The sequence below is a fragment of the Elephantulus edwardii genome, unplaced genomic scaffold, assembly GCF_000299155.1.
Source record: "Elephantulus edwardii isolate Elephantulus edwardi_28Jun2011 unplaced genomic scaffold, EleEdw1.0 scaffold00366, whole genome shotgun sequence".
Lineage (NCBI taxonomy): Eukaryota > Metazoa > Chordata > Mammalia > Macroscelidea > Macroscelididae > Elephantulus > Elephantulus edwardii.
In genome coordinates, this window is record NW_006400116.1 from 523,304 (window position 1) to 537,536 (window position 14,233).

Sequence of the window (14,233 nt, forward strand, 5' to 3'; positions counted from 1 at the left end):
AGGGAGTGGTTTGTGCGGGGAGAAGGGTGCAACAATGAATGAATGGAATTCCAAAATCTCTGTAGATGTTCATTGAAATGAAAAAGAAACAACCTAAATTAAAAAAAAAATAAAGTGCATACTAAACAGACCAAAAAAAAAAGAAAATAGCTTCATTTTTTTGGTCCTGTTGTTTTGATTTTTAAGAAAATCTTTATTCAAAGTGGTAAAAATTACTATGGTTTCTTTCAGCTTCAAAATTCTGACTCTCTTCTCTAAATCCTGACAGCACTAAAAACCAATTTCAGTATCTAGGTTATTTCAAGTCTGAGAAAAAGAACATATTTAGAATTCAAGTCGTGTTTTCTCCATAGTCCTCCTCTTCCACTCCCATGATCCATAAGAGAAAATTCAGTTTACCCCCTCATGCAGCTTTGGCATATAAAAGCTTTGTCTTGAATGACTCCAAACCAGATATTTGGCAACACATGTGAAGAAGAGCCAATTCATTCACTGTATCCAATTGCCATGGACAAAGTAAGTGGTGGAAGCCCCTACCATGATGGTGACCCAGGACTACACGAGGTAGGACTCATTCTTCTACGCCCAGGCTGAGGAAGAACTGCAGAGTTGGAACCCTTGCACTCTAAGATTGAAGCCTCAGCTATACCATTTTCTAGGTATATGAAGTTAGATAATTTAAGTTACTAATTTGAGCCCCAGCTTTTACCTCTGTGAAATGGTTCTAAGGCCTTCTAGGCATGTTGGAGAGCACAAATGTAGATAACGTGTAAAAAGAACCTAGCATGTTATGGGAATTCAGTAAAGAGTTTACCATTGTTTATGGTAATATCTATGTAATATCTTGGATGATAAGCAAGTTACAAGAGACATTTTTTCTCAAGCATTGGTTGCAGTATTTAAAAGTTGTGTAAAGGAACACTTTTTAGTCTTAAGGTACAGACCTCAAACCAAAACATAACCAATTTAAAACTCCCCAAAGTATGGTATTTTGGAAGCAGAATTACAGTATTCAGGAAGGTCATAGGGACCTTATTGATTGCCTAACTTTCTATATTTTACAGATAAGAAAATAGAAATCCAGAGAAGGTAAACTTACTTACATGCTTTAAGACACTAGCAGTTGCCTCCCCTCAATTTACTATCCTCTGCTTTCTTATTAAGAAAATATCAGTTTTATTTGGGAAAGAATTATGAACAGTTGCAAAACCCATTTTGCAGACTTCTTTGCAGTAACAGTGATGGTTCCAATGATAAGAAATAAGCAGAAGTTACCCAATTGGGCTTTTTGAAAGGCAGATTTCGCTTTTCGATTTCTTATCTGCCCTTTGATCTTTTTCTCTTTCTGACTGAAGAGTGGGTATGATGGCTAGGGTTCCAGCAGCAGCTAGAGGATATGCAGATGAAAATATCTCCTTGATTTGCTGCAGCACTCTCATAATATTTTTGGGTTCCTTACTTTCTGTCTTTCACTGGGGAGAGAAATAAACCCTTATCTTCTTTTAGTTATTAAACTGATATTTGAATTTCCTGTTTCACACAGTTATATTAAACCTTGATCTTATGCTTACTTACACTTCTTCAGAACCCAGACTTTCACACTCTCATAATAACTCCTTGATTCATAGATTCCCAGAGTCAATCTTATTATCTTGTTAGTAACTATGGCCAACACAGCCCACAGATCTGTTATAGAGAGCTGCTTACATATTCTCCAGAAATAGGGGTTGGAGAGAAATTCCTGGCCCAGTTCAGGCTCCAGGGCCCATTTAGGTCACTGATGACTTCATCTTCAGGAAATGTTCATATATATGTGAATAGATTTTTGCCTCTGCAGGTAACAGATAATAAGACCAGGTGAAATGATTTGCCCAGTGTGCCTGCTTCATGGTGTCCTGAATTTTCCACCCAGCTTTCATTAGATGTATCAGTTTGGCCTGCTCCAGAGAAAGGGACATTTGTGGCCTTAGCTATAGAAAGAGAATAACTGTGGTGGCCTGGTGGTTAGAAGTTGTGCTGCAATTCTGAAGGTGTGTATTTCGAATCCACAAGCTGCTCCACTGGAGAAGGATTGGCATTTTCCTCCTGTGTGAGTCATTTCTGACTCTATAGCATACAAAAACCACAACAACAAACAATAGTCTGGGGAGAGAGGATTAGACAAGACAACCTTTTAAGGATCCTTCCTATTCTGGGAATCAACGCTCATCTCCTTGGCCAATCAAATAACACATTGCATGTGTAGAAGGAGACTAGTAGCACTGCCTACTGATCAGGTTACTTCACCACAGCTGACAGGCATGAGAAACTCAACCTCTCTTCCCAGGAGTCTAACTGCAACTTCTCAGGAGTCACTAAATGCTGGAATCTTAGCTCCCCACACAGCTACTCTTCCCTGCACCCCACATGGTGCCTGAAACCTGAAGTTTCACTTGTTGCATTTTTTGGTTTGAGAGGAGATAGAGTAGCAGATGGGCAGGTACCTCCATGAAGGCTCAAATCCAAGACAGGTCCAGCAGTTGAAGGAGAGGTGGAGGCCGTGAGAATGCTTCTTTCTCTTCCTAGTGTAGTATTCCCCGTAAAACCCATTTGTTAGTCTTCATGATGAACCTTCTCCCTCCTTGTTTCAGTGGTCGTGAGTAATTCTTAGAAATGAACAGACCTTGAGTGGGTGCACCATGTGTTCCACCTACTCTGAAGCTTCTTGGTATATACTCAGCTTGATGATGCTCGTTTTCCTTTTCTTAGCTCACTGTCAGTATTATCAAGAGTAAAATGTGAAATGACCAAGGGGAAACAGTGTAAAGGGTTAGGTTCCCTGGAGAAAGATATCTCTTTATGCTCTTATTTAACATCTGAGCAAACAACTAACATGTGCTGTTGGGTGTTGGGATTTGTGCTCTCCTTGTGGCATGGTTTTGGGGATCATTTGAGCTTCTCGTACTCGGGGAGTGGTATGTGTCTATACATTTGTTTGTGTGAACCTATGTACTGTCTATCACTGAGGGCCAGTGGCTTGTTAGCGTTTTCTGGCCCTGACTATTCATTAACTTTCATTCCCCACTTTTGGTTCTGTGAGCCTGTGTCATGTGAGTGGAGGGACACTGTTAGTCTATCCAGCAGACCTGCCTGGGGCCCACACCTGTAAACATACTTAGCCTCTAAAGCCAGTGCGAACACACCAGCTGCCTCAGGAGCAGCTGCAGACGTCCCGGAATGCCTCAGAGTGCAGTTGCCGTACAAATCTGTGGTTGCCTGGAAGGGAAGACACTGGTTAATGAGTGAGTAATCATGCATTAGTGCTCCAAAACAGTATGGAGCAGGGAATTATCTTTTTCTTTTATTAAAACCATATGTCTTTCTGAAGAAGATTAAGATGAAGCCAAAGATAAGCTTAAGATTCATATTTTCTATTTTGCCAGAAATTTTCTCTCTTAGTTTATCAATACCAGGTGCAAAAGGGACATATATTGAATTTCATTTACTTTGTCTAAAGATAAAAATGAGCTAATTTTTAGAGGGGCAAAGCTGTGCCTATTATAGAGACAAGAAAAATATTTGTTTACTTCATCTTGGAAATAAACAATGTGGTGGAGAATGAGAAATTAATGCATTACCCAGAGCAAGGTGGTGGCAAGTTTTATGCAGTTAAGGCATTGCACCAGCATTTCTTTTCCCTTTATGAAGGAAACAATGCACATTCACAAAGAGAGAAGAAAGTTCTATGCCAGTCTAATGGCTACCTAGGATTGTTGTTCTTGTTAGGTCCCATTGAGCTGAGTACAGCTCATAGCAACTCTACGAACATCAGATCTGAAATCTGTCTTATATTGTGCCATCTTCACAATCTCTGACACACTGGAGCCCATTGCCCCAGTCACTGTGTCAATCCATGTGGCTGAGAATGTTCCTCTCTTGTGTCATCCCTTCACTTTCCCGAGCATGATGTTTCTCTCCAATACATAGCCTCTCCTAGCAACATGCCCAAAGTTTGTGAGGTGAAGTTTAACCATCTTTGCCTCCAATAAGCACTCTGGCTGCACAGTCTCTAAGACATATCTGTTTCTTCTTTTGGCAGTCCATTAGATATTCAGTACTCTTATCCACGTTGGAAAAAGCATCAATTATTCTTCTGTTGTCTTTATTCACTGATAATAATTATTTATTTACTGCCATTTTTTTATGACCTAGAATGATAAGTCATCAAAAGGAAAATGTTTCTCTAAACCTAAAATTCAGAGACAGATTCTGAGGCATGTTGAATTAAGACACTCAGTACGTGAGTGATTATCTTTGCTGCTCAGATTTAGAGGGGAGACCAAAAACCTCAACTTTAAAGGACTTTCAAAAAGAGGAAAACAATTTTCAAAGTTGGGAAGAGCCCAGGTTTTCACTGAGTTTATATATATAAGAACCAGTTTCTGTTGGTTCCCATTGAACACACAGGTATTAGAGAAGAACTGTGCACCATGGAGTTTTCAATAGCTGCCCTCTTTTTGAAGAAAGATGCCTCTAGATGAATTTGCGCTGCTATACTTTCAATTAGTAGCTGAGCATTTAAACTTGTGCATCACCTAGGGACCTCCAGTCATGGACAGGCTACAGGGAATCTTGGCATCTTTTTATCTGTAGGATCCTCAAGTGAATCAATTGAGGAACAAAGTAATTAGGGGGTTTTAAAGGTACCTATTGGGAAAAGTTACAAACGTCAGAGACAACTCAAGGCCCTTTACCAACCAAAGAAGAAAGAAAACCATAGTTAAGGGTTGAGGACAATAAACACCAAGGTCATTGTGTCTAGAGTAGGGAGGGAGGTAGAAAGGAAAAATATCATTAAATAGAACAGGATTTGAAGCCTTCCTTACTCATTCTTTTATGCTCTGCTCCTCTTTCTGCCCATGAAACTTGTGAAGCTTCTCTTTGCTTTGGAGGAACTATCTCACCTCCAAGCTTCCCTAAGATCCAGGAAGATCTAGGGAGGTGCAGAAGGGAGAAAGCTCTTAAGGTCTGGGTTTCTTCTTAGTGAAGAGATTTTCCTGGCTCACAGAGAGTGGAAAAATCACCAAGACAGGAACCCAGTTTAGAATTTGGGGATAAAAATATGAGTTGTTAAAAATGGTTTTGTTCTCTGCTTCTCTCTTTTTTTGGAATGCTCTAGGGGATGTAGGTGGCAAGTCAGTCTGTAAGTTATTATGATTTTTTCTTGGTTTCACTGAAGAAAGGCTGATATGTGAGTGAGAGAATCAGGCAGAGGAAAAGATCCAAAAGATTCCTTGTGTTATAGGTTCTACTTGGCCAGGAAGAGTTATTAAAAATTTATTAAATATAACTGAGCTCCATGATTCTTAATATGCTTTGTTTTGAAAATATCTTTTAAAGTGATGATGATCACAATTTATTTCCAGAGAAAATATGTGTGGACCATTTTTAGATGGTGAAGGATCCTAGAAGTCTATCCATGAGGCCACTTAAAAAGTAATGAGTTCTTAGTTCAGATGAGATGGTGGTTTATGCCCTGAGGTTTACAATTAGTTCTTCTTGTAAGTGGCTTGCTAGAACAACTCATTGTTTTTAAATACATAAAAAAATAATCAATGGGGACAACTTGGTAGAGCCATCATGTTCATGCTTCCATTTGTTTCTACCTTGATAACAAAACTTGGTCAGACAGATATTGGAAAAACAAAAATCAGTCTTTCCCCAGAGTATCTGCTAATTCTTTGTTGGGAGGAAAGGGGCTTTAGTGATTCCTTTGCTCCCGAGAGTCACACAGATGTCCTTGGCACCTTGTAGAAAGCAGGCATCCTCTGAGAACAAGGGTGAGATGTTGTCCATACTTACCACGCCAGCCTCGGGGTTTCGTTTCCTCCCGTTGCTGAAGGTGGAAGCCAGAGTGGAGGAGCAGCTCTCATCATAAAGGGCTGTTCTGCCGTCATTGATGGCTGAGTTGATAGAGATGGTCCACATGCTGGAGGCATAGCCATCACAGTTACAGTCATCATAGCTGCCACCATCTCCAGAGGCCCACACGTAGATGCTGCCTTTGCCCCCTCGACCCTGACAAACAGAGATAAACAGAAGGATAGAGAAATGGTGGTATTAAACTCGGCATGCACTGGACGAAGGCTGGGCCAAGCCTTGGAGGTGTCAGAGACGTAGGCTTTCTCAACAGCTGAAGGAAATGACCGGGTTATTTTTATTGGTGGTCGAAAATAACTATCCTCTGGCAGAGAATTGTGAGAATTTTTTTAGGAGAATCTCAATATAAAAAGTCATAGGAATTTACAGTACAACTTGAAGATAAAGAAGTAAAACAATACTGAAAGAATCTTTTTAAATAACAAAGAACTGCTATTTTAAAAGATATAAAGATTTTGCAGCAAAAATATCCAAAGCATATGGACAAGGCATTTGTATTAAATATGCACTATTTATTTTACAGTGATATATATTGTGTATGTTCATTTATTTACATCTTGGATATATGGTTATAAGCATAAAATATTTTTTACTCTGAAATACATAAATGATATACATATTTTTTAGTCCAATTAGATCATGATAGGTACTTCAAATAGTAAGGAAAATCATATGAGAAAATGAGAAAATAAAAATTAAACAAACAAACCCTAACAAAAAACCTCCTCAGTGCTGTCAAGTTGGAACTGACTCATAACTGACCTTCCATTTGTTTTCTGAGGCTGTAAATCACGAGGGAAGAGATTGCCTATCTTTGCTACTTGGAGCTACTGGTGTAATCAAGCCACCTGAGAAGCTTAGTGTTTGAATTAGCAGCAATAAACTCCTAAGGGCTATGCCACCAGAGGTCCCTTGACCAAATTAGAAAATAGAACAAATAAAGCTTTAAACACAGCCAGCTACACAACGATTATTTGTGATTGGTGTTAGCTGTCTTTGAGTGAGCTTGTTATGGCAAGTATTGTAAATACCTACAGTTAGTATTGAGTTTCTGTGCATACCGTGTTCTTATTGTTTAATTTCTCTTTTTTCCGCATCTCTTGTCTTCTATGACTACTCTTTTCTATCTCAACAATCCAGGAATGGGCATATGCATTTTACTTTCTAAGGCAGTGGAGTTTGAGTACTCTTTTTAAACTGCAAGTAGAGAGTATAAGGACAGAGATGATTTAAAGTGGGAGATGAAGAGCTGTGCACAGAACCTCTGGCCACTTCACAGTTCACTCTCTAGACTGCTTGGTTCCATCGATTGTGAGGAGGAGACAAATGGATGGTGTTGACAGAGAAAGTCTGACCTGCCTGACTTTGGGTATCAAGGTCAATCAGTAGATTAAAGATGAAGGTACAGGAGCTGGTGAGATGGACCAGATTGCCTCCAGGACTCTGCCTCTGACAGTGAGAAATTGTATTTTTTCTTGCTTCTAAGAGGACTTAATTAGCCTGCAAGTGTTTGAGCCAAGATGTTAACAAATGTTAATTCAAACCCTAATTGGGAATGGTCCTTGGTGTTTTGATAAATTGAAACTGGAAAAATGCCACCAAGACAAGCAACTGCTCTCAGAAACCAGAGCAGAGGAGGAAGTGGGCGATCTTTTCACAGTCTCTAGACAGACTCAGAAAGTAAAACACATGTAAGTCAGGACAAGTGAATGATGCTGACAACCTGTGCAACATTCTGTGAACCAATCTAAAGTATGCTACTAATGAGATGAAAAAAATTTTGCTAAAATTAAATCAGTGCTAAAATGTTCTCACCTAGGTGTAAGGAGAGTTTAAGTATGATTCCAATTATTCATGCTTCCTTGTGTTCATGTCCTTTTGCAATATGACTTTATAGCTCTTTTCATCAAGAAGTAAAGTCTATTCCATCAATTTCCAAATCTGAGATGGCCAGTTTGGTTAACACAATGTGATGGAAGCAATCCTGTGACACTTAAAAGCATATGTAAACGTATATGTAAAAAACCTCATTATTGTTGAGAACTAACCCTCCAGCAGGTTTTCAGTGACTAAATAATGTGGAAAGAGATTGTCCATCTTTATTCTATGGAACAGCTGGTGAATTCGTACCAACTGTCTTTGGGTTAGCAATGCAACTCCTTACCAGCTAGACTACAAGAACTCTCTCTTTGTATATACTAAAATCCCATGAGCCCTCAAACTCATTGTTATTGAGTTGAACTAACTCGTAGCTGATCCTCCAGTGGGTTTATCGTGCCTATAAATTGCACAAGAAGAGATTATCCATTTTTCTCACATAGAGCTGCTGTTGGATCCATACCATTAAAGAAGTTGCATCTTTGGGTTGGCAGAAGAACTTCTACCAATTATTCTCTCTTTCACTCCCTCTCTTTTTCTCTCTCCCTCCCTTCTCTCTCTCTTTCTCCCCTCTCTCTCTCTCCTTCCCTCCTCTCTCTCTTCCTCCCTTCTCTCTCTCTCTCTCTCCTCCTCCTCCTCCTCCTCCTTCTTCTTCTTCTTCTTTCTCTCTCTCTCTCTCTCTCTCTCTCTCTCTCTCTCTCTCCCTCCCTCCCCTCCCTTCTCCCCCCTAGATCCATTGCTGTTGAGTTGATTCTGACTTATAGTTACCCTTCATTGAATATTGAGGCTATAAGTCTTAACAGAAGGAGACTTTCAATCTTCTTCCTATGGAGAAACAGGTGGAGTTTAACTGCCTAGGGAACTCTGGTGGCCTAGTGGCAAGAAGCTGCACTGTAATCCTGAAGGTATACAGTTCAAGTCCACAAGCTGCTCAGTGGAAGGATGGGCAATTTCCTCTCATGCGATTAACTGCTTCTGAAAACCCGCTGGAGGGTCAGCTATGGGTCTGTTCTGATGCACTGATATACAACACAACAATCTTTTGTTTCGCCTGATCCAAGCCATGGCATTTTCAATTGCCTTCTGTGCATCTGAAAGTTGGACAATGAATAAGGACGACAGAAGAAAAATGAATGCTTTTGACTTGAGGTATTGGAGAAGGATATCCCCTGGGCTGCCAAAAGAACAAACAAGTTTGTTTTGGAGGAATAGCAACCAAAGTGCCCCTCACAGGCAAGGATGGTGAAACTTAGTCTCTCATATTTTGGACATATTATTAAGAAATCGTGCTGGAAATAGTAGAGGGTCAGTGGAGGATAGGAAGACCCTCTACACAATACATTGACAGTGACTGTAACACCGGGCATGAGCAAATGAAGATCATGAGGATGGTGCAGGACAGAGTTAAGTTCAGATCTGCTATTCATAGGGTGGCTGAGTCATAGTCCACTCAATGGCACCTAATAAGCTTGTGTTTAGCAGTGCAAGATGTATCACACTGTGTCACTAGAGCTCCTTGTATGTGTGTATCTCTATGTATCTATATATTTGCTATTGTTAAGTGCTATCTAGATTGATTTATCTCAAGGAAATAGTGTATGCGGTTGTAAAGGTCTCAAGTCTGTATGTCAAGCTTTAGGCTTGAGGTTCCCCCATGCAGCTGTGAATGCTAATACAGTCAAGATTGGCAGGGAAGATGGTAAGAAGGTGGATCACTGGCTGCAGAGCCTGATGAATGCTAAGAACCAGAGCTTAAGTGATGAGAAGCTGGGTGCAGGATCCAGAGTGTGGTGTCATGAGCTTGTTTTCAAAATGACTGTCCTAGTCATTGGCTTTGATTTAGTCATTGGATGGAAACCTTGATAAAATAAATTGCTATTGGTGTCACTGTTGTAAAACAGCACTAACCTTGGGGTTGAGGGGAGACTGAGAAAAATGGGATAAATAATGCACACTGCATTGAAACATATGAGGGGAAAAAACTGTTTTAAAGGATATGTAATTAAGTATTATTGTCATGACAGGAGTCCAGAATGAAGGGTGCATAGTGGAGTGGACCTGGGGCCAGGGATTGTAAAACAATGAAAGAATTTTTCTTTCCCTTTTCAAAGAGAAGAGGGTTCTGGGGGGAAGAGTGGACAGTGATAAAAGTGCAAGAATGAATGAATGGAAATCCAAAGTCTCTGTAAACTTTCATTGAAATTAATAACAAAAAAAAGAAAAAAGATAGGGGAAAATATTTAGAGAACTAAGTACACTACCACTTATTAACAATTTTTTTTTGCATATTGCTGAAATAATATACCATTAATCTTTTCAGATAAACCTTGAGACATTTAGATCTCCAGAATTGGTGTTCCTCTAGCTCTCTCATAGCTGACTATGGATTTTATTCAATTAGTATTTGTAGTGTTCCTACCATTAAACATTGTGCCAACTGTAAAAGATGCTAAGGTAAAATAAGTAAATGTATTTGCTTCAAACAAAAAAATAATTGCTATGAGATCAGTTGCCTTTTTACAACTCACCAAGTTTAAAATGAGCAGATTTAGGAGTGAAAGGGGGGGATCTCACTAATAGCAAAGAAGAGGAAGCAGAGAGTGCTGTGCATGTCCTGCGTGTGGCCTTTGGAGTCAGAGATTCCTGAGGCAGTCAGACTGCCTCCTCCAAAGCAGCCTCAGTGGAGAACCAGAGACCGATATGAGAGCGAGCTGACTTGGCACTGCTGCCCCACAGAACCCAAACCAGGGACCTTCACCTAAACTTACTGGAAGACTGAAGGGAGACATCATAATTTGCAGGACTAAGGGAATTTTAGGGAGTTCTGGTGGCCTAGTGGCAAGAAGCTGTGCTGCAATCCCAAAGGCATGCGGTTCAAGGCCACCAGCTGCTCTGCAATTGTGGACCAATCTTTCTGTGTGATTAACTGCTTTTGAAAACCTGTCAGAAAGTCAGCTAGGGATTGGTTCAGACTCTATGGTACACAACAACAAGGGAACTTTGTAGCACTAACTTAAACTGTGAGACTGAAGGACAAAGGGCTTGTATGTTCACTTGAGATGTTGTCTTGACTGAGTAATCCTGTTGCTAATGTGAATTGTAACCTGTTAATTTCCCTATTAAACCTCATAACTGTAAGGTTCTGTAAGACATATATGGCCACTGCAACAGATTTTTGGGCCCAATAATAGAGCAGTGTGATTGATGTTGGAATTAGTAGAGGTAGGTGTCAGACCTAGGGAGTCATGTCTAATCACATGGGAACTGGTTTGGTCTTGTGGATGTAGCTGATGGGGATTGTTTCCCTTGTGAAGTTAACAGAGGACAGATTTGGCTGTTCCCATGCTGCTGATACTCTTTTTTTTTGGCACTGAGTAAGTCTTACTAAAGTGCTCATATATACAATGGATGCAGGTCCACCCCATGAGGAAACTTCCCTTACAATTGATTGGCTAATCACTTCAGTGCATATCATGGACGATGATTACATTATTACCTAACTGTCAAACTACCGAGAATTATAGCCTCCCCAAGTTGATATGCAACCAACCTTAAGAAGCCCCAGACATTTCTATTCTTCTTCGGGACTCTGCTGTACCATGGGAATAGACTTGGTCAGCCTGTTTATTCCTTAGGGACATACTGCTCAGTCAAGTTCACTGTTACAGCTGACCTATAAACAATGTAAGGGAGGTTATCAGTTGACCAGAGATATATATTATGTTAACTGAGGTTAGCTGAAGCTGGCATAGAGCAAGAGAATCATCCTGTTCACTTACAGACCCTTGAACAAAACCCAGTAGTTATTCTTTTAAGCCATTGACTTTTGAGTAAATCTGTTATGTAACAGAGCTCATAGATACACAGGTAACACTCTCAGTATGCTTATGAGTAGTAATTAGTAAACATCAGTTTTGTATTGGGCTCTTAAGACCTTTGCATCAGAATGATTTGGTTCCTAGGAATATTAAGTTTTGTTTTCCTAAGCAAGATAGAATCTAGAAACCATAAGAATTACATCCTTGCTTCTAATGATAGGTTTTTAGCACCCTTTAGTCCCTAGTTTCTGGGAGAGATGAGCCAATGAAGAGACAGCTCTAATACTGTGAAGAGGTATGATGGGGAAAGGTATTTATAAAGAGGACTGAAAGGTGTTTGTGGGATAGGCCTTCCTATACTCTTCCTGCTGAAATGAATCCCCATGTTCTAAATCTACCCACCTCCCATCTTCACTTGAACTCAGCAGTTGAGCAGCTCTGACCCACATTCAAACAATAGTCAGAGGTTACAAAAAAACAAAACAAAACCAAGAATAGTCACAACAAAAACAACTCATTGCCATCAAATCAAAACCGACACAGACCTCCCTAAGATGGCAGTAGTTACAGCAAAAACTTCCATGGCCCTTAATGAATGCTAGGACTGCTATCACTACATATTAATTCATGGACACCTCACAGCAACCAGTCACACAGAAGATAAAACAGAATTCTACCAGCTGAAAGAATGCTTTGAACTCTATGTAGGAGCACAAATGAAGACTTATGCCAATGGACAGGTACACTGTGCTCTTCAATAGAAAGATATCGCTTAGATGTCAATTTACAATTTATTACTGTGCATGGGTGTTAGGTGCTGTTGAGGCTACTGTGAATTATAGTGATCTGATAAACAAGAATCTGAACCCTATCTATCATGTGCCATCCTCATCATCTCTGTTATACTTGAACCCATTGTTACAGATACTTTGTCAATCCATCTCCTTTAAAGATCTTACCCTCCTTCACTGACCCTCCACCTTTCCAAGCATGATATCTTTTTCCAAAGATTGTGCCTCTAAGGAGAATCCTGATTATACTTTCTCAAAGACATATTTATTTGTTCTTTTGGCAGCGCATGGAATCTTCAATACTCTTTTCAATGACACAACTCAAAGACATTGATTATTTTTCTGTCATTCTTATTTGTTGTCCAACTTTCAGATCGATAGCAAGTAATTGAAAATTCCATGGCTTGGATCAGGTGTATCTTAGTCTCAAAAGCTGACATTGTTGCTCTTCAAATCTTTGGAATGGTCCCTGATAGAAGATTTCCCATTGTAATGTACCTTTTAATTTCTTGACTGCTGGTACCAAGGTTGACTGTGGATCCAAGTAAGATGAAATTGTTGACAATTTCTTTCTTTTCCCCCATCTGTCCTGATGTTGCTTTATTGGTCTATGTTCCTATAGGTCTGCTTATTGGTCTATGTTCCAAATCTTCTGGTAGGAAAGATTTTTATTTTGTTGATGTTGTTGTGTAATCCATATTGATTACAAAGGCTGTAGTCTTTGAGATTCTGCAGTAAGTGCTCCAAGTCTCCTTCCATTTTGGCAGGCAAGGTTGTGTCATGTGCACAGGCTGTTGATGAGTCTTTGGCCAGTCTTGATGTCACTTTCTTCTTCAAACAGTCCAGCTTCTCCAGTGGTTTCCTGAGCCATACGAGTTGAATAGGCATGGAGAATGAAGACAGCCTTGACACACACTTTTTAATTTTAAATCACACAGTGCTCCCTTGTTCTGTTCAGACAATAGCCTCTTAGTCTAGGTATAGGATTTCCATGAGCACAATTCAGTATTATGGGATTTCGCTTATCAATTTTAGCTATAATTTGTTATAGTCTACACAATCAAATGCCTTTGCATAGCCAATAAAACAGAAATATACATTCTTGTATTCTCTGCTTTGAGCTAGGATCCATCTGACGTCAGCAATCATATCCCTGGTTCCATGACCCCCTCTAAATCCAACTTGAACTTCTGGCAGTTCTTTATCAATGTATTGATCTGGCCATTAACAAATAACCTTCAGCTATATTTTGTTTGAATGTGATATTAGTAATATTGTTCAACAATTTCCACATTCTGCTGGATGACCGTTTTTAGGAATGACAAGAAATACGGGTCTTTTCTGGTCAGTTGGCCAGGTAGTTGTCCTGTACACTTCTTGGCACTGCCTGATGATCATGTCTATGACTGTATTTGTTTGTTGGAACATGCCAATTGATATTCCATCAACTCCTGGGGGTTTATATTTTTTCCAAGGTTTTCAATGCAGCTTACACTTCTTGCCTTATCCCCTGACTCTTTATCATAAGCTACTTCCTGAAATGGTTCTGTCAGTCAATTCTTTTTGAAACAGTGATTCTGTATCCATCGTCTTTTGATGCTTCCTGAATCATTTTGCCTATGGCATCATTCAGTATGACAATTCCAGGCTTGAACTTGTTTTTCAGATCTTACAACTTGAGAAATGCTAAGTGAATTCTTCCCTTTCTGTTTTCTAACTCCAGTTCTTTGCACATTTCATTATAATACTTTTCTTTGTCTTCTCAAACTTGCCTTTGAAATCTTTTGTAATCTCTTTTACTCCAACACGTCTTTCCTTTGTTTTGAA

The 14,233-nt window shown here is 39.7% G+C and overlaps 1 protein-coding gene across 2 annotated transcripts in view; it reads right to left on the minus strand.

The window, feature by feature from the left end:
• The window catches only part of PCSK2 (proprotein convertase subtilisin/kexin type 2), a 649,727-nt gene that overhangs the window by 66,439 nt on the left and 569,055 nt on the right, over positions 1-14,233 (minus strand). For both annotated transcript variants that reach the window (XM_006902082.1, XM_006902083.1), the window contains 2 exons: positions 5,842-6,057; positions 3,155-3,255 (listed from right to left, as the gene is read on the minus strand). In XM_006902082.1, coding sequence (XP_006902144.1) covers positions 3,155-3,255; positions 5,842-6,057 — 317 coding nt within the window. The remainder of the gene's footprint in view (positions 1-3,154; positions 3,256-5,841; positions 6,058-14,233) is intronic.